This window comes from Nilaparvata lugens, chromosome 13, assembly GCF_014356525.2.
Source record: "Nilaparvata lugens isolate BPH chromosome 13, ASM1435652v1, whole genome shotgun sequence".
NCBI classification, from domain to species: domain Eukaryota; kingdom Metazoa; phylum Arthropoda; class Insecta; order Hemiptera; family Delphacidae; genus Nilaparvata; species Nilaparvata lugens.
In genome coordinates, this window is record NC_052516.1 from 23,020,284 (window position 1) to 23,045,814 (window position 25,531).

General features: G+C 32.9%; 1 protein-coding gene across 1 annotated transcript in view; it reads left to right on the forward strand.

Annotated features, from left to right (window-relative positions):
* The first annotated feature begins 10,618 nt into the window (after window positions 1-10,618).
* Window positions 10,619-25,531, forward strand: part of LOC111051394 (fatty acid-binding protein, muscle) — a 43,004-nt gene continuing 28,091 nt past the window's right edge. The window contains exon 1 of the mRNA XM_022337904.2: window positions 10,619-11,134. Coding sequence (XP_022193596.1) covers window positions 10,984-11,134 — 151 coding nt within the window. The 5' untranslated portion in view covers window positions 10,619-10,983. The remainder of the gene's footprint in view (window positions 11,135-25,531) is intronic.

Consider the following 25,531-nt stretch of genomic DNA (forward strand, 5'->3'; position numbering starts at 1 on the left):
ATTATCACATAACAACTATCGCTTCAAGTTCATCAGAACTCAATCATCATTGCACAAGCTTTTGCATGGTCACTGTCATAAAAATGTTCATCACGTTATTAACTGACCTAACTACTGCACCTTCCTACACAAAATTACTGTAAAAAAATAAATGAAAAAAAACAATGTTAAAGGGAGTTGCACTAATGAAATGGCAATGAAGTATCCTCTAATAATCACTGATTCTGTCCCACTCTTCTAATAATGACAACACAAAACATAGTTTAAAACAAAAATAAAAGCACGATTATTGTTGTAATTAGGAAGCATATGAAATATTTCATCTGCTACTTCGGTGAAAAAAATGAAAACAAAGTTTAACTGCCAATTAGTCGTTGCATCATAGCTCTTTCAAAACATAAGTGACGACTTATCAAAATAGTGTTGTTGGGAAACTCTCAAGGTCGAAAATGCAATATATTTCTAGGAATCTATTTATGTTTGTTTTCTTGAATTTCGACAAATATGCACTTTATTGGTGATTGATTTGAAATCAATCAATATAACTTGATTATCATGTTTAATACTAATGAGGGAATCTTCATTTCTGGTTTCATTAGTGAAGTTTGTTTAGAATATTGAGTGAAATGCATTCACTATGCAGAGTGAGTCATATGTATGGGAACCCTTCAATAAGTTGGAGATTGTTGTAGATATATAATACCGTAACTTTCAGGATAAGTTATTAGTCGAATACTCTATCTTTTGTCGTTCAACTGAATTTTAACCCCTCATAAGGAGGTGACTTAGGGGTTGTAACTCAAATATTTTAAAAGTAAACACCCATTGCGTAGTACATCATTTTAAAGGCCTTTTTAAATAAGAAAGATGACATTAATAAAAATGTTCTATGATAATTGTATCCAAGATGGTGGCTGTTTCAAGTTTCCATTACTTTACAAATAAAATTAACTAAAAACTTTCAATCAGTTGAATCAGTTTTGGATATAAGTAACATAGAACATTTTTATTGTCATCTTTCTTGTTCTGAAAAAGCCTTAAAAATGATGTACCACACAATAAGTTTTTACATGTTGAATATTTGAGTTACAACCCCCAAGCCACCCCCTTATGAGTGGTTGAAATTCAGTTGTACGTCAAAAGGTGGAGTATTCGACCAATAACTTATCCTGAAAGTTACAGTTTTATATCTACAACAGTCTTCAACTTATTGAAGGGTTCTCATACATATGACTCACTCTGCATAAATTAATAAAATATACTTGAGAAATAAATTTAACAAGATCATTTAAAAAATATAATTTAATTCACTTTACAATTTACAAAGGGATTCTAATGCAGGAGCCAAATCATATCAACTTTTTCAGAGGAATGAATAACAATAATGGAATAATAAGTTCATAGTAATTTAATTTGAATTGAATTTAGAAAGAAATCAGAACACGATCAATGGAATATTCTGGACCCATCACATGACATTCTGATAATTTTAACTGTAATCAAAATTCTTATATTTATTCTGATAAGTTGAACGTTTTATCAATAAATAGAAGTTAATAAACAACGAGTTCTCAGTTTAAATTCTGATAGAAGCACTTTATTTGCCCTACTCTCACTCTACAAATCAGGGTCAAGTTTTAAAGTTGAAAATTCCATTTCACTGTATTACTATTTTAGTAAGATAAATTTGTTAAGATGACGTTCACTCTTATTATCTCTACTGTATTGTAATTATATAGACCAGAGTCTATTTGTTTCCTATAATAGTTACCCGATAACAATATCTGGGAGATAAATTTGTACGATGAAAACAAATAGTGCTTTATTTATTTATTGTGTGTGAATAGAATTTGGAAGTTGCCTGATTAGAATGAAGTATTCATTGTTCTCCATGAGGGCTGTAAAGAAATGATCTGGTTTCTGTTAAGGAAGGTCAATATTATCATGATTAGATCTAATCATAAGTCCATAATATATCTAAACAAATGTTTCCATATATGTTCAAACATTCAATTTTGGTTTTATCAATAGCACTAGAGCCGGCAGGCTCGCTTCGCCCGCCTTATCCATCTAGCCAGGAGCATCTGGACCCCCGGTTGCATCAACCAGAAATAGTTTATGCTCACTTCGCTCGCCTGTATTTTTCATTTGAGCTTTCTTCCTTCCTTCCATCAAAAAATCAAAAGAGACTTCCAGGCTCTATTCAATCACTTGTTTTCTTTGAATTATGTGGATAGGGTTACAAAAATCTTCATTTTTATCAGAATTGATGAATATACAGGAATTTCTTAATTAGAGACTTGGTTAAGATGTTATGAGAATTATTGTACTTCAGTCTAATAGTTCTTCAAAAAACAGGAATGGTATGCAGAACTTTAAAAACATGCATATCTAACCCTGTCAAGTATGAATTTCCTTGAGAAATGTAGAAAAATGCTTTGAAAACTCAATGAAAAAATTGAGAAAAAACCCTCTAAAAAATGCTGGGGAAAGCTTGGAGTCGACCGCTGTCGAAGCGCCTAAATTGGGCGTATCTTTGGCATAATTTTGAAATTCTCTCAGGACAAAATTCTAGACCCTAGCTGAACTTCAGTACCAAGATTGAACATTCTCTTTCAATTGAATCTTGAAAAATGTGAGAAAACGCAGAAAAACGCTAATAAACGCAAGGAAAACGCAGTAAAACCACCCATATTGGGCCAATTCGTTTTTGGGGAGGATGATCTCTTATTCTGGGCACATGTATTTTGGACTTTGTACCCAGACATGCAACAGGTCGCCGATTCTACTTGGAGTTGGACTTTGAACTCATAACTTCCTCTGACATTCAACAGGTGGCCGGTTCACAGACAAAAAGCAGTAATGGATGTGAATTTTTCGTCATTTGCAGCTTTAATATAATATAGATTCATCTGTCACTCAAATATATAGGTAGTAATTTTGTGACATTCTATAGCATCATACGTTTTACTTAATAATATTTTATATCGATTCATCAATTTTCTTGTACACTTAATAATGAGATGAATAGGTAGCCTAACCGAAACTGGTCATGTCATGAAAGGAAATAAAAGGTGATTCTATAAAATGAAAATAGGCCTACAATTTATCAGAATTTAAACCGTTGTATTACCTCCATTTCACATCACAATTTACCTTCATATCATCTTTTCATGAATCAAATAATTTCTACAATAATTAATATAAAATACACTTCCGAAATTACTGAAATAGTCTTCAAAAGACCTTCATATAATATTTTCAAGAAACAAATAATTTTTACAATAATTAATATAAAATACACTTCAGAATTCACAGAAATACTCTTCCAAAGACCACTTCTATACCGGTGCTATGTACATTATCCATTGATAAGTAACAGTGAGAGGCTCGTTTGCACAAAAACCTGTTAAATTTTAACCATGATTAAATGCAATGAGAACCAATCAGAGAAGTCTTTTCTCCAGAAAAGTTTTCCCTGAATGGCTTTAGTGGCATTTAATCGTGGTTAAAAGTTAACAGTGTTTTGTGCAACCGGGACATAGAATAGCCAATCTAATGAAGTATCGTTACTCCATGGTTACAGTATAGAAAAAACTGCAGCCAGATATTCTACGAGTCTGCGTACAGTCTCTATATCATGCGTGGAAAATCTGGAGCCAGACAGAAGATAGTCTGCGTACAGTCTGTATTCCATGCGCGCAAAATCTGCAGGCAGACCCAGACAGACAGTCTGCGTACTGTCTTTAGGCCTACTTCTTGTGTGCTAAATCTGGAGCCAGACAGAAGATAGTCTGCGTACAGTCTGTACCTACTTCTTGTGCGCAAAATGTAAAGCCAGACAGATTGTCTGCGTAAAGTCTGTATTTCATGCGCGCATCTCCAACTTCCAAGGCTGTCTCGCTTCGCTAATTTAATCAATTTATATGCGGCAACCGACCCCAATGGGTTGTCATTGCTAATTTGCTAAACGAGGTTTGCATCTGATTCAATAAATGGTATCCTTTTGTCGGGAACTATTTATTACCCATACACTACATCTAATTTTCTTTTAGATTGAGTGCCGGTTGCACAAAAGCCGGTTAAGTTTTAATCGTGGTCAATTCCACGAGAACCCATCAGGGAAATTAACCAAGATTAAAATTTAACCGGCTTTTTGAGAGTGGCAAGTTGGCTTAATAAGTAATGAGCTGAAAGCTGTTCCCAATATGGTATCAAATAGCTACTTCGAAGAAGAAGAAGAAGTAGAAGACAGAATAAGGGCCGTTTGCACAGTCAAAGCTTAAACTGAATTTAATCAGCTGGTGGCTTAAACTCAAAATGTAACACATAATGGCCCATATGAATAAAACCAGAGCAAATGCTCATGAGCAAGAGCAAGGAGCATAAGGTTTTGCTCATGAGCAAAAGATAGAAGCAAAAGCATTTGCTAATTTTTATATGAATAAGCTTTAACTTTTACTCTTACATTATGCAGTTATGCTCCTGAACTCTGGAGCAAATGCTCACCTATTTTAGAGATTTTTCATCAGCTTATTCGCTTTTGTAGCCTTAATTTGTTTTTATAGCTCACGGAAGCGCTAAATATGCAAATAGGGTGCACCATTTGTGTTTGCGTCGTCTGCTCTGTTTTCTATTTATGAATAGAGTTTTAGGTTAGTTGAGTTTAGAATTTTGAAATAATAGCGTGAGAAAATGTCACCTCTATAATAATCTTCAGCATATTCTTATAATATCAATAGCCTTCTTATAATTGTCTACACTTTCATCTTCTTAAATACCTATTTCCTATTTTGTGATGGCTATCTTTATAACAGCTATCTTTTGTAGGGATAATGGTGATATGTATCATGGTTGAATCTAAAAAGAATTTTATAGTTCTGAACTATTGGTTGTGATCATATCTGGTATAGTTTCCTCTTCCTCATACGAATTAGTTGAGCCATTTTACTATGAGCAAAAGGTGATAAGCTGCTCTAGACTAGACTCACCTTTTTTGAAGCATTTGCTTCAAAAGTTGAGCAAATGCTCTAGTTTATTCATACAATTTTGAGCAAAAGCTTTTACTTTTGAGCAAATGCTCGAACTATTTTTTTGATGAGCATGAGCAAAAGGTTTTGCTCACGTTTATTCATAGAAAATGAAGCAAATGCTCCATATTTTAGAAGTATAAGCAAATGCTCAACTTTATTCATATGGCCCATTATAACAAACGAGACTTGATACGGATTTAATCAAGTTTAAGATGAAATGTAGTTTCATCTGTTACTGTGCAAACGACCCTAAGAAGAAGACAGGAAAAGAAGAAAAATGAAGAAGAAGACAGGAGAAGAAGAAAAATAAGAAGAAACAGACGGAAAAAATAAGAAGAAAAAGAATAAGAAGTGTAGGAGGATGATGAGAAGAAGAAGAAGAAGAATGTCTCCATTCAGACCAAATCTCACACTTCCAAATAAATGCATGTGAATATCACGCTGTATTCTTTTTCTCATCGGCTGAATTGAAGATTTTTTCCACGTCACCCCTAATCCTCCTCTTACTCCTCCTCCTCCTCCTTCTTCAACTCCTCCTCCTCCTTGCCTATCTACCACTACCTCCACATCATCCTTTCATCTTCCCACTCTTCTCATTATATTGTCCACCATATATCCTTTCATCCCAGTCTTTTCTTTGCGCCAAATAAAGCACTGAAAGGTTTAATAAAATACATCGTACGATGTCTTTCACTCCCACCCTATATAGCCTGCCCAATCATTCCTACTTTGCCTAGTCTAATTGGTGAACAATGGCTCATGGGAATTGAACCGTTCCATTCTTCAAGAACTAGATCTAGATTGGATTGACAATAACCGTGCCTATTGTCCACCTATTTTGACGGCTATAGAATGGATGGATAACAAGATGTAAAGAGACTGATTTATTGTGCTCCTATGTGACCTGAAGCATGAATCCATGGGTAATTTATGAATTGGGTTGCTTCTAAAAATCATTCTACAGTAGTTGATAGCCTACTGTAGTAAGGTCCACGTTATAATGACAGTATTTTCTGATCAACCGAGGTACAACATTTTTAGTATAATGTATATTTGGACTGTAAATTTTTGTGATCTTTATAAAAGTGTTTTCATAACCTCATTTGGACTATTTTTATCAAAATTAGGGAGAGGAACAGTTTTGGGTTTATCCTGTTGATTCTCTCCTAATTTGATGTTGTGATTAAGGATTGTAATTTGATCAACTTTCGTTTTGCTATCCTTGTCTATCATTCGACAAAGCCGGTGGTACTATCCTTTTCTAGGTCCACAACGATGCCAAGTATGTTTTTGACAGTGTAGAAATATAATTAATTAATGCAGAGAATCGGCATCGCTATTCTTTTATCTTCATCCACTGTCATTATAACGTGGACCTCACTATAGAATAGTAATAGTGAGGTCCACGTTATAATGGCAGTGTTTAACTAGCAATGCTATTGCTACCCTTGTCTATCATTCAACAAAGTGGATAGCGCTATCTTTTTCTTGTGAAAAGATATGGATATCGTCCTTAACTGAAAGTTTACACCAGCAATATTCCCTAATAATTATTATTCATTATCCCGAGTCGCTAATTACTCCCGTACTATAGTCTGTGTAAAATAAGTTGAGACTTGGCTCTCCATTCGAAGAAGTTACAGGGTTGCCAGATCGTGTAGAATTGCAACTTTCTCAAATGTTCAATTTGACGTCAGAATTGAATGTAGAATATCATCCCCGATATCCCAGTAGTGCTAAAAAAGTTTTAGGGTTGTAGGATTAAAAGGAAATTTAACTTTTATGATAAAACTAGCCGTCAGGCTCGCTTAGCTCGCCATATCCGTCTAGCCAGGGGGCTCCGCCCCCTGGACTCACGACTGGATCGTCCAAGAATAAGATCAGCAGGCTCGCTTCGCTCGCCTGCATTTTTCATTTGAGAATTTTTATCATATGTTAGGACAATCCAGTCCTAAACGTCTGGCTAAACGGATAAGGCGAGCGAAGCGAGCCTGACGGCTAGTAATATGATATTCCCAGGAATAGCTCCGATTGAAGTAGCAGTGCCCAATCAATTTTTCCGCGATAAATGCATTTCAATCTTCAACTTGGTGCCAACCTAACAAAGTCAACTCAACTTAATGCCAACCTGACAAAATTATTAATTTAGTTACCAGTTAACAACTGTTTCGAAGAGGTACTCTCTCTAGATTATAGTTCTATATTAACATATGGTAGGGCCTTTTTCAATAAATTATAATTAAGAGAATAAGAAGAATATACATGCTAAAAGACGAACTTCAAACCCTTAAAAACCACCCTTAGAGTTAAAATATTGCCAAAAGATTTCTTAGTGCGCCTCTAAAGGGCCAACTGAACATACCTACCAAATTTGAACGTTTTTGGTCCGGTAGATTTTCAGTTCTGCGAGTGAGTGAGTGAGTGAGTGAGTAATCATATAGATATGATTGGATGTAGAATATCATCCCCGATATCCCAGTGGTGCAAAAAAATTTTTAGGGTTGAAGGTATAAAAGGAAATTCAACTTTTTTTTAAATCTGAAACATTGTGAATATAATAGAATATGATTCTGACAGAAGTGAACACTTCTGTCAGAATCATGGGGCATCGTAGTGCCTAAGAATTTAATATGAAAAAAATGAGGAGAATGTCTCCTTTCTATTGGTGTCTGCATCTTTTTTATGCGACCTATAGTTATTTTTTAATAAATGATTATGTTCGTCAATGTCCAGAAATTTCGACCGGAAAACATGAAATTTTTGACATGCTAGAAAAATTTTTGTTTCAAAAGATAAGTGGGTGGTGAAAGCGAGAAAGTTACTCAGAAATAATTGAAATTATTTTTCAACTATTTATTTATTTTATTTATTCATTGTATTTTTATGGCAAATAAATTCATTCATTCATAAAAAACTGTCAAAAGTAGTCGGAATCCCAAGGCCCGTTAGCACATAAGTCCATTAAATTCAACCGCGTTTACGTGTCGTTCGGCTCGTTCATTGGTTTTCGTCGCGTCATTGATTCCGTTAGATGACGTCTCTTAACGCGTCATGTAAGTTCAACCTGTCAAGTGTCTGGGCAAGCAATACCTTGAAGTTTTACCACGAATTCATTGAGAAACTATTTTACAAATTCTAGATAACAATATTTTTTCTTGATTCTGATAATATTTTGAAATTGCCCTTTTATGTATGCTACTAGAATATTTTCATGAAAATTTGAAAAATATCCATTATAAAAATATTGAGAGCATTTGGTCAAGCAATTCCGTAATGTCTAACCACGTATCCAAAATATAAATCAACTAATATAATGTAATCACTATCATAATTTGATATATTTAAATCTTATCTCGCTACAGAAAATAATTTAATAAATAAATCCGAAACAAAAAATTAGTATCAAATTTTGAGTCAACGATTGGTCAAACAGGGCCCTCAAGTTTCACCAAAAATTCGTTAAATTATTATCAATATTTAATTCACTACCTATTTTTCCTGAAGTTTTCAAATTTTATTATTTCAGTAAAACTATTTCCATCATTATTAAAAACAATATAATATCTTCATCTTCTTCTAAAGCATTCAGCGCACTTTGAAGCTAGGCAGAGCCTACAGCTAGGTATATTCACATTTAAAGACAATGACTTTTCATATTTTTTTTTCAAAACATCTGTACCGATGAAAGAGTGGAACGATCCCATTAAAATATATGTATCACATCTTAAAAAATAACCCTTACCTACAATAAAGCGACTTTTAGTACTGTATCAAAGCGATGTACGTTCACATTTAAACATGTGTGTTACATAAATTATCTCATTCAGGTATATTGTCGTATACCTGAAATGTCTATCTCTTTTCTGTATAGGGCTACTTTTAATATAAATATAAAGAAAAATAAAAATCTCAGTACCATTTTGAAATATTTTATCAAATTTTAAAAAGATAAAATATTTCAAAAAGGGTACTGAGATTTTTCTTTTTCTTTATACCTGAAATGTTATTTTTATTTGTATGTAAATAGCAGTAAAAACAAATCGTACAAGTGTATACGTTTTCTTTAAAGTATGATGTGTCAAAATTTTGTGTCATATCCTAAAAATCACCTATACTTCTGATTTATATTTGTGATGCGCAGGCAATCACCACCAGAAATTCACCAGAATTTACAATATTCTATCACCACAATTCCTATTCAAGCTATGTATGTTTCCATTTGAATACATGTGTTTCATCTTAAAAACAACACCTAAAGTACATTTTTTCTGTAAATACAGTGTATATATAGCGATGTAGCGTACGTTTCCATTTCAAAACATACGTTACATCTTAAAACTCTCACCTAAATTTACTATAGTCATTTGTATGTACAGTGTCATATAATCGATGTACTTTTCAATTTAAACACTCGCGTTTCATCTCAAATATTGCACACCTAAATATTATTTTACCAGTCATCTCTATGTAAAGTATCGTATAAGGTATGTACTTCTCCATCTGAAAACGTATGCTACATTTCAAAAATTACACCTAAACTACGTTACATAGTCATCTGTAGGTATAGTGCATAAGCGATGCACGTTTCAATTTGAACACATGTGTTTTATCTTGAAAATTACGCCTAAATTTATTACATTACTATAAACATCTGTATGTAAAGTGTCGCATAAGCTATGTACTTCTCTATCCGAAAACGTGTTTCATTTAAAAATTACACCTAAACTACGTAACTATAGTAATCTGTAGGTAAAGTGCATAAGTGATGATCGTTTCCTTTCAAACACATGCGTTCATCTTAAAAATTATACCTAAATTACGATCCTATAATCATCTGTATGTAAAGTGACGCATAAGCTATGTACTTCTTCATCTGAAAAAGTATGTTTCATTTCAAAAATTACACCTAAACTACATTACTATAGTAATCTGTAGGTACAATGCATAAGCAATGAACGTTTCCATTCAAGCACTCATGCGTTTTATCTTAAAAATTAGATCTAAATTATTACGCTCCTATAATCATCTGTATGTAAAGTGTCGCATAAGCTATTCGTCTTCATCTGAAAACGTATATTTGATTTCAAAAATTACACCTGAACTACGTTACATAGTCATCTGTAGGTACAGTAAATAAGCGATGCACGTTTCAATTTGAACACATGCGTTTTCATCTTAAAAATTAGACCTAAATTATTACGTTCCTATAATCATAATGTATGTAAAGTGACGCATAAGCTATGTACGTCTCCATCTAAAAACGTAACTATGTTTCATTTCAAAAATTACACCTAAACTGCGTTACTATAGACATCTGTAAAATACAGTGAATAAGCGATGCACGTTTCCATTCAAACACATACGTTTCATCTTCAAAATTATACCTAAATTTATGCTCCTATAGTGATCTGTATGAAGTGTCGAATAAGCTATGTACTTCTCCATATCAAAACGCATGTTTCATTTCAAAAATTACACCTAAAGTACATTACTATAGTAATCTGTAGGCTCAGTGAATGAGCGATGAACGTTTCTATTGAAACACTTGCGTTTCATCTTAAAAATTACGCCTAAATTACTCTACTATAGTCATCTGAGTAGTATAGTAGTAACACATGTGTTTGATTAAGTTGGACCAGCGGAAGCCGTGATTTAGGGTCGCGCAACGGAGCCACATGTTTTTCAGCGACAAACATCAACTGGTCAAACCACGAGATAATAATCGGCCGGAGAAGAAGAGATGGCCTGACCACGCAGTATAAAAGGCAATTTAACAACAGCTGATCTATAGTTTGCTTTGAGTTGCGCTCTGAACAATTCAAATCTCACGACTGCATCCCCACTACTGGCTACTGAACGCAGTACGGAGCCCCACTACTAAACGCAGTATCCAGGATCGTTAAAGCCCTTCTACACCCTCTGTCCTGCGTAGTACGTCTACTTCTCCAAAATGACTGGCACTTCGAATTCGCCCTTTGTGTTCCTCACACGCGTGTTGGTCGTATCCTTGCTGTACACAGGCGTCATGGGTGATCTTGTTTTCAACAAGAAGTACAAGCTGGAGACCAGCGAAAACTTTGAAGAATTCATGAAGGCACTAGGTGAGTAAAAACACTAGAATTCACACAAAATTTGATAAAATTAGGGTGGAAGGCTGATAGGTTATCAAGGGCCTAGGCTGGGCCCGGCTGAGTCACACCCCATTGTTGCAAAAATTGTTTACAGCCTATTTCCTACCGAAATTATTCATACTACCTACTATTCATTCTTTCCACACTAAAACTACAGTACTAAATCTAAATATTTTAATTAAATCTGTGATTATATTGTAATATTTTGAAGGGTTCATCCCAATTACTATTATCACTACCTATGTAAACCTCTTACCTATTAAATCTATCACATTTCACATTAGAAGTACAGTACTAAATCTAGAAACTTTAATTGAATTTATGATGATATTGTAAGATTTTGAAGGGCCTATCCCAAGCCTACTACTGATATCAATATGTAAGTCTACTACCTATTTTGAATCTATTACATTCCACATTGGGAGTACTGTACGAAATTTAGAGATTTAAATAAAATTTGTGATTATATTGTGAGATTTTGAAGGGCTCTTATAAATCTTGAAATTTCAGTTAAATTTGTGATAAGATTGTAAGGTTTTGAAGGGCTCCAATATTACTGTTATAACTATGTAAGCCTCCTACCTATTCGAATTTACATTTCACATTGGAAGTACAGTACTAAACCTAGAGAATTTAAAAAAAATTACTGATAATTTTTTGTAAGATTTTCAAGGGCCTATCCCAAACCCAATTATTGTTATCTCTGTATTACCTACTACATATTTTAAATCTATTTCATTTTTTGTCACCTATCCAAGCAGAGATTCAAAACAAATCTAGCAATTTTCAATTCATATTGTTGATTATACGGATTGAAAGGGCTCATACAACGCCCAATGTTTATCATACTTCTATTGTTGAGAGTATTTTTCAAACTCAGATACTAGAATTTCTAATCTAACAATTTGAATTCATAATTCCATTTTGAGAAATTGGACACGGTTGTGTTTTTAATAACCTTTTTTGGTCCAGTCTTGTCAAACCCCTTCAAAAACATGTTCTGAATCAACTAAGCATACTTCCAAGTTTAATTCTTATAAAATTAGAAATATAAACTGGACGAATCTGTTATCTTTTATTGGTTTGTAGATAAGCAAGATAATCTCCAACCTCTTTTAGGCTCCCAGCTCTGGTACCTAGCCCAATCGTTTGAAAAAAAATCCTATTGGGCATACCTTAGCCCGAGAAACTATCACAATTTCATCATAGTGGTAGTGATAGGAATACGAAATAAATTGAACATTTGAAACTATTTAAATATTTACGTAATATTTTGGTAGTATACAATGACATGAAACCCTATCTCAAACTCAAAAGTAACTCAACCAAAAATGTTTTTAGATAAGCTTTTGGAATTTAGCCCATGCTACATATTTTACGCTTAATTCATAATCTACTTTCATTGTCTCTTTTATTGTCTGTTTTGACTTATGTTGAAACATGTTGTGATAAAATACTTAAAAAAGGGTACTGAGATTTGTTTTTCTATTTATTTTTATCTAATTTTATATAGAATGGTTTTAAAAACCATTCAACTATCTTGAACTCAGTTTTGAATAGTTTAGTGCCTCATATTCAGAAAGCAAATTACCACGATAAAGTGAAACATGAGGTCTAGCCTAATAAGTAATTATTACAGATAAGTTTTCTGGTTAGTGGCCTGTGAAGTCGAATATGATATCTTGTGTTCATGAAAATAAGTTTAAAACTGCAAAATTAAGTTTACAATTACAACAAGAACTGCAAACTTGAGAGATTATTATACTGAATTTGCGTCAGTGTCTTGAATAACCGGTAACATAATATTTGTGTTCTTGAATTCTAGAATATTGAATACTTCTCTTGACATTGAACTTGTTTTTGCTGGGTTGGACTGTAATGCAATATAGGCTTACTACTTATTTGACTTGAACTCTGGTTTGAGATAGAGGCTTCATATTGATAATGAGTTATCAGCTTCAGTCATAGTAGACTTGGAAAGAAATTCATTATATTGGATAGAGTTTGATTTCGTGATATTTTATTTTGGTTGAGACAGGATTATTGGGAAATTCTACATTGAAACATTCCAAATACAAATCACTCAATAACGTGGTATCTTAAGCTGCATTTACAACAAAGTTATTAACAAAATGTTTATTTTTCCGTCCTTAAAGATTCTATTAGATTGAACGGAACTTGACAAACACATATGTTCATCATGTGTATGATAAGTTATGTTTTATCTAATAGAATCCATAAGGAATAAGCTATTAACATTTTTGTTAATTACTTTGGTGTAAACACAGCTTTAATAAATTATTCTTCCAATGAATTGATCTGATAGATTAAATAATTGGAGTTGAAATCAAGGAAGAAAACGTATATCTGAATCATGCAGTTTTTCTTTGCCTCAAGAGTTAAGTGTTATTATCGAGTTCGGCTCAACTTCGGCTGACGGCAAAATTCCAAAATGCCTGAACTGTTCATTTCTTTACTGTTAATTATTTCAATTTTTTTCTTGTTAGATTGAGAACTGTTTGAATTTTTTGTTGAATAAAGTTCATTTCTATTCTATTCTATTCATGCTGCATTTAAAATACGGATAAGTGTATCTTTTATTAAAATGTTTTGACAGATTTAAACTGGAAATTTGAGACAATCAAGAAACTGAATATTTCTTTGAAATTGATGTTAGTTTCTTATTTTTGTTCATGATTGTGTTTGACGTTTGAACTAGCTTCCAAACTTTTTGTGTAACTCTGGTGGCCTATCCTGCCCCTTGAATAAAAAAAACCAGAACCTGTGTTGATCATTCATTCTTTCTCGCAGGAAGTTTATAATGTTTTCCACATTTTCTGTTGTTCAAAACATCAATTCTCTATACAGTTTATGAGATTTACTTTGAATTGTCGACTTTGGTCCAATGGGAAGAAGTTATGTTATTTGTTAGGAATGCTAACGGTTTAAAGTAAATCTAGTTTCAAAAAAGAATGCTTTCTTTAGCATTCAAAGATTGCTTTCTTTCTTTCCGATTGCTCCATTACTTTCTCTACAATTATTGTAATTCTAAAACTCTATGACGTACAAATGAACAAAATAAATATAATGCTCTGGTTTGATAAGATAATGGAATTCATGACAATGCACAATATAATGTATTCGTTTGAATAATACAGACTCCCTTATTGTGTATGAAACAAAGGGATAAACCAAACAAATTGAGATTGTGTAGGTTATCTTTGTTTTTGGATACAAGGCTGAAGAAAATAAATATTGATTAATTTATTGGACTATTTCAAGTTCAGAATTCATTCCTTATCAGTTGGAGCAATATTTGAAACATCTAGTAATGTAGTATGTAGGAAGATAATTATACAAATGTTAGCTTCCTTGTTATAGATTTGAATGAAAGTGGAGTTTGTTATTGAAATAATGGTGTTTCAACAAATATTTATTTCTCAAACTAGGCCTATATTGATAATAAATTCCAACTAAAAATATTGACAGGAATAAAAATGATGCTAATGATACTTTGAAATAATTTTATAATAATTCATTTTCGTGAACGACATGTGAACTCCATTGATTTTCGGAATTCATTGGGAAGTATAATTATTGGTGATGGTTTCTTGATTCATTCTGAGCTGCCATGTTTTAACACACTTTTTTCCATGTATTTAATTAAACAAGACATGCCGTCTAATATTAAGTAAATAATTAAAACCTTTTACTTACTGAATGAAGTACTTTCACAGTTGAAAATGATCGCTAGACGGTCGAAAGTACTCCAGTCAGTAAGTAAAAGCATAGAGAAACAATGGCATAAGTAAATGTCTCTATGGTAAAAGACTCTCTATGTTTTAACTTTTATGTAAAAGTTTCTCTATGTTAAAAGTTTTTAATTATTCACTTAATATTTGACTGCATGTCCTGTTTAAATAAATAGAGAAAAGTGTGAAGTATAATCAATTCCAATAATGATTTGTAGGGATGATTGCTTATTTCAAGTAAAGTAGAGTAAAGTAAAACCTCAGTTTTTTTCAATTGAACTAAAATATCGTCTATTTGAATTAACAGTAATTTTGATTTTATTTTCAAATAGATTCATTTCCAGACTCTTGAAAGTTTAAAGTATGATTTATAACACTAGTGAGTTGAAACCTCTAGTTCGTCTAAAGTGGTCAGTTTTGTTTAGGCTTGTATCAAATAATTCAGTAACATTATCAAAATTTGGGAATGAAATAGTTTTGGGCCAAGCCTGTTGTTTCTACCCAATCATATTTATAAGATTTGTGATTATCCACGAATAAATAAAAATCTCGTCTATTTAAATTAACAGTAATTTTGATTTTATTTTCAAATAGATTAATTTTCAGACACTTGAAAGTTTCAAGTATGATTTATAACACTAGTGAGTTAAAACCTCTAGTTCGTCTAAAGTGGTCAGTTATGTATAGGCTTGTATTTTACTATCAAATAATCAAGTAACACTATCAAAATTTGGGAATGAAATAGTTTTGGGCCGAGCCTGTTGATCCTACCCAATCATATTCATAAGGATTTGTGATAATATCCACGAATAAATAAATAAATAAATAATCTGGATCACTGTATACAATTAAAAAATAGAAATAAAATGGAATGAAAAAGACTATGATTTGTATTATCTCCAGAATCAGAATCACTGTATACAATTAAAAAATAGAAATAAAATGGAATGGAAAAGACTATGATTTATTTGTATTATCTCCAAAGTCAGAATCAGATATTACATTCCATACTCTCTGATCACAATACCTGTGATTTGTGAATCTATAAACATCTGGGAAAATTTATGTGGCAGCCTCCATTCAAGACTGAAACAATGGGAAACGTAGACTCATCTTCAGATCTTGCTAGGAATGCAACTCTGATCGATTTTTTGCAATTATGCAATTTCAATTGTTATTTATGTGAAACACCTATGGGGAAACAGGAAGTCATGTGATACTTGAGATGGGAAATACACAGTTGAGTTTCTCCAAGTTTATCAAATATTTTTGCAACTTTTAACTTTGAAACCTGTAGTTTTCTCATTGATTTGTCATGAAAGAAACTTTGTAGACTAATGAATAATGAGTGATTCAATTGGATTTTCACAACAGAATCTCAAGCGTTAGGAATAATTTTTAGAAACCTGTAGTTTTCTCATTGATTTTTCATGAAAGAAACTTGTAGACTAATGAATAATGAATGATTCAATTGGATTTTCACAACATAATCCCAAGCCTTAAAAGATAAAGAAGTAGGAATTTATTTTCATAGAGTAACCATGTTTCAATCCACACAATTATTTTTTGTATGTAGTCTATTTTAGAGACTCGATATCTTTGGTCTATTAATTCGGTTGAACTTATTAATTTACTCTATCAAGTGCTCCTCCTGAAATTTTAGTTGAACCTAGTCTATCAGTATCGCTACAAATGCTATAGTGAGGTCCACGTTATAATAGCAGTGAAGGAATATTGGAGAACAACGTTGCCGATCCTCCGTCTTGCCAATGCTTTGTATCGACGATAGCTGCTACAGGTTTATTGATGTGATATTAACTGTTCATTCTAGTTTAAAATAGTCAATTATATTTTATGAAGCAAGAAATTATATTTTTCAATAATTTCATGATGAATTTTCATAATTGAGATCAAATATTTTGTTAATCAATTATTGTTGAAAGACGATCTGGCAACAGAGCAAAGCGTGAAAGAGATAGCGCTATCTGCTTTGTTGGATGATAGACAAGGATAGCAATACCATTGCTAATCAAACACTACTATTATAACGTGGACCTTACTATAGGAGCCTATCAATTGTAAAGTTGAGGAGTTCTAAACAATCAATCGTTCTCTTTCATTAATATTATCTTGGCTGTTCCTACCTATTATTGTTTTTGAAAAATCTGTAACCTGAAAGTCTCATCTCTCTTTCTCTTAATCACTCACGCACAAGCCTTGAGCCCATGTGGGCATCATCCTCAGCAGAGAAAATACTCTGTTGAAATAGTCTGTGCTTCCATTCAAGGAAAAATAAGTAGAGTTTATTATTGTTGTGTGTATAGCTTAGTACTATCATAGAGAAACGATAGCATAAGTAGATATCCCATGGTATAGGGCGTTTATGTCACAACTTTTACTGTTATCTCAAGCTGATAGTTCATGTAACCCGTGAAGCTGTGTGACACTGGTAGTCTCTCATATTGTGCCTTTCATACACTCTCTCCCCAACAAAACAGTAAAAATTGACAAAAATCAACAGTAATCGGCTTGAGATAACAGTAAAAGTTGCGACATAAACGCCCTATACCATGGTATATCTACTTACGCTATTGTTTCTCTATGGTATAGCTTAGAACTATTCAGTTTTACGCATCCTCTCTCTCTCCAACGGCGGTAGAGACAAATAATTGGGCTCTGGCCTCAACCAAACTACGCCTCCATACACATCTCTATCTATCGCCGTTTATGCAATCAACTTCTGAAATTTTTTTAATTTAATCGAGAAAATTTCGGCCATATCACATCATTCGTATCCGCCCGTATCTTAGTAATGCATGAATCATTAATGAAATAAGATATGCCAGTAATAGTTCTAAAGTAGTCTTAACATCTTTATTTATATCCTTGAGACAAAATATCACCTTCATACTATTTCCAGAAAGCGATGCAGAATACTTGAAATAGTTATCTTTATGTCAATCATCTAATGTGTTAATTGATGCACATACAGACACTAGGATATATCTATTAAAATGAGACTAATTCACGGACTAAGGCTTTATTACAATGTGGCTAAAAACAATTTGAGTTGAACTTCGAATTATTTTCAAGGCTGTTTTTGTTGGCGGAACGATTATTTTCATGTGAGATGAACGAAAAATTTATTTGCCATGCAAGGGCAAGGTACTGTAGATATTTATCTGACTTTGACCAACTATTTTGAAGGGGAAACGTATATGTGATAGCAGGAGGAGGAGGAGTAGGAGGATGAGGAGGAGGAGGAGGAGGACGAGGAGGAGGAGGATGAGGATGAGGAGGAGGAGGAGGAGGAGGAGGAGTAGTAGGAAGATGAGGAGTATGAGGAAGATGAGGAGTATGAGGAGGAGGAGGAGTAGGAGGAAGATGAGGTGGAGGAGGTGGTGGTGAAGGAGGAGGAGGATTAGGAGGAGAGACGCATGGGGGTACAGTGATTTTTACTCAAAACTGCCAGTGTTTGTCATAGATTGAACCAACTCTTCCCATTTAAACCATGCTGACAGATTGAAGTTGATATTATATCAGTATAGCGTGATGTATGCATTAATCTAGATGTAGATAAAGCCTATAATGATTTCCGACTTTGGTTAGATTGTCTGAATTGATGAAAGGTGTATAGAGGTATAGAGGGCTGGTGGACCTTTTGTTAATGAACCTATTATGATTGGTTAGCAGCATAGAACCATTCAAAACAATACTGCACACGATCAATATTCATTTTGGTAATGAAACATACTATATAGTGAGGTCCACTTTATAATGGCAGTGTTTGATTAGCAATAGTATTGCTGTCCTTGTCTATCATTCAACAAAGCGGATAGCGCTATCTCTTTCTCGCTTTGCTCTGTTGCTAGATCGTATTTTAACAATGTACAATTAATAATTGATTAACAAAATACTTCATCTTAATTATGAAATTATTGGAAAATATCATATCTTGCGTAATAAAATATAATTGATGATTTTAAACTAGAATAAATCGTTAATATTACATCAATAAACCTGTATCAGCTACCGTCTATAGAAGGCAGTGACAAGACAGAGGATTGGCAACGTGTTTCTCCCATCTTCCTCCACTGCATGGTAGTGTTTGATTAGCAATGGTATTGCTATCCTTGTCTATCATTCAACAAAGCGGATAGCGCAATCTCTTTCTCGCTTTGCTCTGTTGCTAGATCGTATTTTAACAATGTAGAATTGATAATTAATTAACAAACTCGCTTTGCTCTGTTGCTAGATCGTATTTTAACAATGTAGAATTGATAATTAATTAACAAAATACTTCATCTTAATTATAAAATGATTGTAAAATATAATTTCTTGCTTAATAAAATATAATTGATTATTTTAAACTAGAATGAACCGTTAATATTACATCAATAAACCTGTATCAGCTACAGTCTATAGAAGGCATTGATTGACAAGACAGAGGATTGGCAACGTTTTTCTCCTTTGTCCACTGCCATTATAACGTGGACCTCACTATAGACTGATCTTATGTGTGGTATCATACGAAGCGTTGCGTAGGTATTTTGAAAGTCTAAAAAATCATAAATCAAGTCTAATCAAAATCATAAATCATAAAATCTAAAAGTCATAAATCAACAACTCCGTTCTATTATAAGCTCTCAACTCTAGTCTAGAAAATTCTAATTATGATCCCTCTCTCGAATTTTGATTATTATAATATTTATACTAGCAGATAACTCGTGCACCGCCAGGGTCTAATAAAAAACTTGACAAACTGAAAACTAGACCTACTGAAATCTTGAAGAATTGAAAATATGCCTATAGCCATCTGCGGTAAATTAAAAATCTTTATGCAAAATTCCAAGTTGATCAGTCGAGTAGTTCAGACGTGATGATGCGTCATTCGTGAATTTCCTATCCCGTACGTGTATAAGCCAATTTCTTTCCTTTATTACGGTATTATAGATTTTGAATTTTGTTAGCGTTATTACATTTTATTACGAATTTAGTTTGCAACTATTTAGTATCTTTGCACTATATTATTGGCTACAGCATGCTATAGTGAGTTCCACGTTATAATGACAGTAGAGAAAGATAGGATAACAGCGTTGCCGATGCTCTGCCTTGCCACTGCCTTCTAAAGGTTGGCGCACACAGATCGTCATCGGACGGATCTGGCGATTAGATTTGATGCATTGTTTACAATTAGAGTGCATCAATTAGAGTGCATCAATTGAAAACAGTGCATCGAATCTGATCGTCCGATCCGTGACGATCTGTGTACGCCTACCTTTAGAAGACCGATACCCTTCGCTCATACCGATATATTTGATGTAATAATATTTATTGTTCATTTTTGTTTAAAATAATCAATATTATTTCTTATTCGTCAAGATACATTATTCAATGATTAAATAATACGTTTTTATAATAGATGTTAGATATTTTGCTAATTGATTGTATTACTGCATTGTTGAAAAACGATCTGGCAATGTTGTAGAGCTAGAAAAGAATAGCGCTCTCTGCTTTGTCTTATAATGGAAAAGCAATAACACCAATGTTAAGGCGAAACACCGCAGGCCCTATAGTGAGGTCCACGTTATAATGACAGTGAATAAAGATATAAGAATTAATAGCGATGCCGATTCTCTGCATTAATTAATCATATTTCTACACTGTCAAAAACATGATTGGCACCGTTGTGGACCTAGAAAAGGATAGTACCACCGGCTTTGTCGAAAGATAGACAAGGATAGCAAAACCAAAGTTGATCAAATACTGCCATTATAACGTGGACTTCACTTCTTGTTTTATTTTCAACACAAGAGTGTACACTGTCTTTAGAATAAAACAAGAAAAGGGTACAGAAAAGGGGATGAAATTACATTGCTACTATAGCCCTTTAAATTACTATCAACTTGATTTTGTTCAATTTACTATCTGCTTTATCGAATGATAGACAAGTAAAGGAACACTGTCATTAATAAAATACTGCCAATATAACGTGGACCTGACTATATTAAATAATGTAGTAAAGTTGACAAAAAGTTAGTGTCCATTCATCCAAATCTGACAGTCAAAAGTGGCACTGGGTTTATCAAATTGAATGGAAACTACTTGATACTGTCGAAACCACAAATTTATTGAAGCTATTTGAGAAACTTGTTTCAGTTGTTACACCATTATCATTCTCTAGTAAACTGAAATACTAAACACTGAGCAGCAAAAATACTTGTATATAGTGATAGTGAAGCTCTTCGAAAACGATGAAAACGATTTGACATTGTTGAAGCCACAAATTCATTGAAGCTATTTGAGAAACTTGTTTCAGTTGTTACACCATTATCATTCTCCATTAAACTGAAAGCTTACACTGAGCAGCAGAATACATGTATAGTGAGATGAAGCTCTACGATTGGCCATTAGCTGTCGACCAATAGAGGCTGAGCTCTACTCTCATTGGCCGAGACAAGAAACTCTCAAGTATTCCAAATATGGTCATCAGAACAGTTGATCAACAACCAATGAAGAGAAACTGTCTTTGTAAACTGATTCTGATCACCATGCCATTTTTTTATCTGTGCAGGTTTTACTTGTATTTTGATAAAGAGTTGATAGGTGAAATATTTAAATCAGAAGTTTTATTGAAAAAAAAAACTACAACAGCTTAGAAATACATAATAAAAGCAATAAAAATTTGACAACATGGGAAAATACTATTACAAAATAAAATGAAATGCCAATTGAAAATAAGTGAAAATGAAGAATGGTGGTGATATTATACGGGGTTTGAACAAAACTTAGCTTGGATTTGATATTTGAGTACAAGATAGAGAATTGGACAAGGTCAGGCGAATTTGAAGTTTTTTAGTTGACTTTATTTAGCAACGCAACGAGATATGAGAAGATATTATGCTAAGATGCCTGGACCTTGACCATGCTCTCTTTCAATGGCAAACTATAAGGTCAACGACCAATCTCTTTATTCATGTTCGCTTTCTCTCTCAGTTTCTCTTTCACTCTCACTCTCACTCACTCTCTCTCACTCACGTTCTCTTTCTTCATCTTTTTTTGTTCCTTTTATCTATGTATCTAACATGCACCCCATGTTGCAAAATAATGTGCGGTAATATAACAGCTGTCAAAATACCGGTTTTTAGTTGTCAAGAGTTTGTTATTTAATACTGTATTTCCTTTAGTCTTGTTTGAATATTGCTATCTAGCACCCTATCTTTCTTCATTTTTTCCTCACTGTGTTTCTCCTTTCTTTATTTTTCTTCTCATATGTCTTTCCATAATCTATCTCCAGTGTTTCTCAATACATTTTCTCTCTTTCTTTTACTATTCTTTCTTGGTTTTTTTCTGCCTGCTCTCTTTTCTTCCCTCTCTATTTTCTCCTTATCTCTCTCCAGTATTTATCTCTAGTTTCTCTGAATAAGTTTTCTCTCTTCCTTTTACAACTCAACAATTAATCCTAAACACTTCTCTTATTGGCATTAACCCTTATGTAGCTTATCCTTATTTATGTGAATGTATTCCTCCATCTTCGAGACTCGTGGGCATAGGCTACATGACTTTCTATAGAGCTCGCAAAAAAATTCAATTCTGCTCAAAATATCCAGTTGAGAGAAATAGCTTTATGTTTGATCCAAGCTCATTTGGCAGTATCGAGTTAATGACCATTAATAGTTGAGTACTAAAATTTAGTTAATCTGAAGTTAAAAATTGATAGATCAGTTGAATATTGATTGGTCTTTAATAAACCGTGCCTTTGAGAGTAGTGGTTTAGAATCCCACCATCTCTTGGTTACTCTGTTGCATATCCATACATTTTCACTATTGAAATTAAACTTGGATTTTAAAAAAAACTTATGGAGTGAAATGCACTTACATTGGCAGTTACGATCGTTTCGACCTGTTGTTGGTTATCATCAGAGTCTGATCGTTACTACCAATGTAATAAATTGCATTTTCACAAGTGTTTTTAAAATTCAAGTTTATCTCTTGGTTGTTAATTCATCATCTCATCTCATATTAGACTACCCACGTCCAAGTGAAAAGCTTATATTAGCAACATCGAATGAAAAATCATTTAGAATTCTATTCAAAAGTGCTTATTAGGGCAATTGATTTCATGGATTCATTTAAGTGTGATTCCCACTAAATTTAATTATTTTAAGTTTTCAAAGATTGACATGATAACTACACCATTTTGAGCATTATAATTAAAGTAATAAGCTTCAGAAATCGAGCAATGTAAAATTTCAATGTGATTTAGCTCTCTACTCATCTCATGAGAAGAATCATAATTTGAGTAAATTACATAACAAATTGATTAAAAATGAAACATAGCAAACATATGTCGAGGATTATAATAATAGACAAAAAATATGTTATCAATTCCAACATTAAAATAGGAAATAAAATAGAGTAAACTTTGAAATGCATGAAACTATTGCACAAATAATATATGACTGATAGATGAAGGATAAGTAAAAATTATTAAAAATCATTGTTTACTGAGATCAAAAGTACATGAATTTATGACGAGATATTATGATATCTATATTTTAATTTTCCATTGTCAAAAAGTTGTTGCTATGTTCTATTTATTATTATCATCAGAAATTCAAAATAGGATTTTGAGCAATGATAACTGCATATATGCAATATAATCATAAATTGGGTAATTTGGCGATAGTAAACTTTGGAATGTTTATTGCGATTGCAAAATTTCCATCCTGAAAGATAATCAACTACCATACTGCTATCTATGCAAATGCATAAATGAATATCTCAATTTACATTCACAAGCAAATGTTTTTTTCGGAATTGTAAAAGTCATGTTATTTTATCAGTTATTCGAAATTCTCTATCAATAGAGTATCTGACGTGTTGTTGAGATTTTTATGTAAAATGTATCCTTCCTATATACTCGAAAATATTGACCTACAATTGATTTTCTATTTATTTTTAACTAGCGGGTAACCCGTGCTCCTCAAGGGTTCAATTAAAAACATATCAAACTTGAAACTCAAAATGAAGTCTTGAAGAATTTAAAATAGGCATATAACCATTCTCAGTGAATTAAGAATCAATATGCAAAATTTCAAGTTATAAATCAGTGCAGTTGCTCATACGTGATGATGCGACATTCGTGAATTTCCTATCCTGTAAGTGTATAAGTCAATTATTCCTTAAATATAATATAAAATTATAGATGGATAACCACCCTAACAATCTATAACTTATCATATGGTCTTAGCTCCTTATATCTTTATATATTCCTATATCTTTATTCCTGATGTCTTATAATTTATCTGAACTTCTTTGCTGAGGATGATGCCCTCATATCTCCTGGCTTGTGCGTGCGTATTGGAAAGCATGATTATACAAGAGATAATATAGATCTACAGCTTTACAGCTTAGGGTAGGTTCCGAACCCACCCATATTTTCACCAATTTTCAATCGAATATTCCCTGTTAATTTCCAATGATTTATTAACTTTTATGCTGAGAGTGATACCCTCATATCTCATGGCTTGTGCGTGCGTAGTGGAAATCATGATGATGATAACGAGAGATAATTAGACCTACAGATCACAGTTTTGAGTAGGTTCCGAGCCCACCCATCATTTTGTATATTTTCAATCAAATACTAGTAGTTCTGTGAACAGTAGACCTCACCACAAGTACCTGATTGAAACTATAGACCTTATGGAAATACAGCAATAGACTGGCTTCTCCACACATCTGTGTAATCACTTGTCAGCTGATTTATGATGAATAATTCTATAGTCTGATTTTTACTCTAATATTGGTGTATGAAGGAGGCTCCTTTTTCCTTTTATATTATCCTTGAGGTGCAAAATTTCCAAAAACCTTGTATATACGTCGACGCGCAATTTAAAAAGGAACATACATGTCAAATCTCATGGAAATCTATTACTGCGTTTCGCCGAAAATGCGCAAAATATAAACATATAAATATTAAGAGAAATAATGCCAAAACGTCAACTTGAATCTTAGACCTCACTTCGTTCGGTCAATTATTTATTAAATGTGGCGAGATTCGTCATTTGCTTACTTTATAAACACTGTGCACCAGATATCAATTGAGATTGCCAATAAGATTGTGATTGACGATCATTTATGAAGTTGACTCATTTCATTGCTGGCGAATCTATTTTCAATTACATTGTCCTTCAATTTATAGTTCAGTTGAATATTATTGGCAAGTGGTCAGGATTTGCAATGAGTATTTCGTTGAGTGGGATGAACTTGGAACTTGGAGATGTTGGGTTTGGTCTGTTACACTGATATATGCGTTTTCGTACGAAAGTTGATCGAATATAAGCGGAAATTGATTATAAAAACAAAAGTAATGTAAAATCGAATATTCTTATTCTGTGAAATTATAATTCAGTCTACTATTACAAAATTCAATATACGGAAATTTGAAAATGCTTCTACGATCCAATGTTTTCAGATAATTAACATTCAGACCCAATTGCACCAAAGTCTGTTAGATTTATAATCACGATTTAATGCCACGCCAACCAATAAGTGAAGGAAGTGAAAGTGCAAATTTTTGTTATAAGAAAACATGAAGAACCAATACATAACC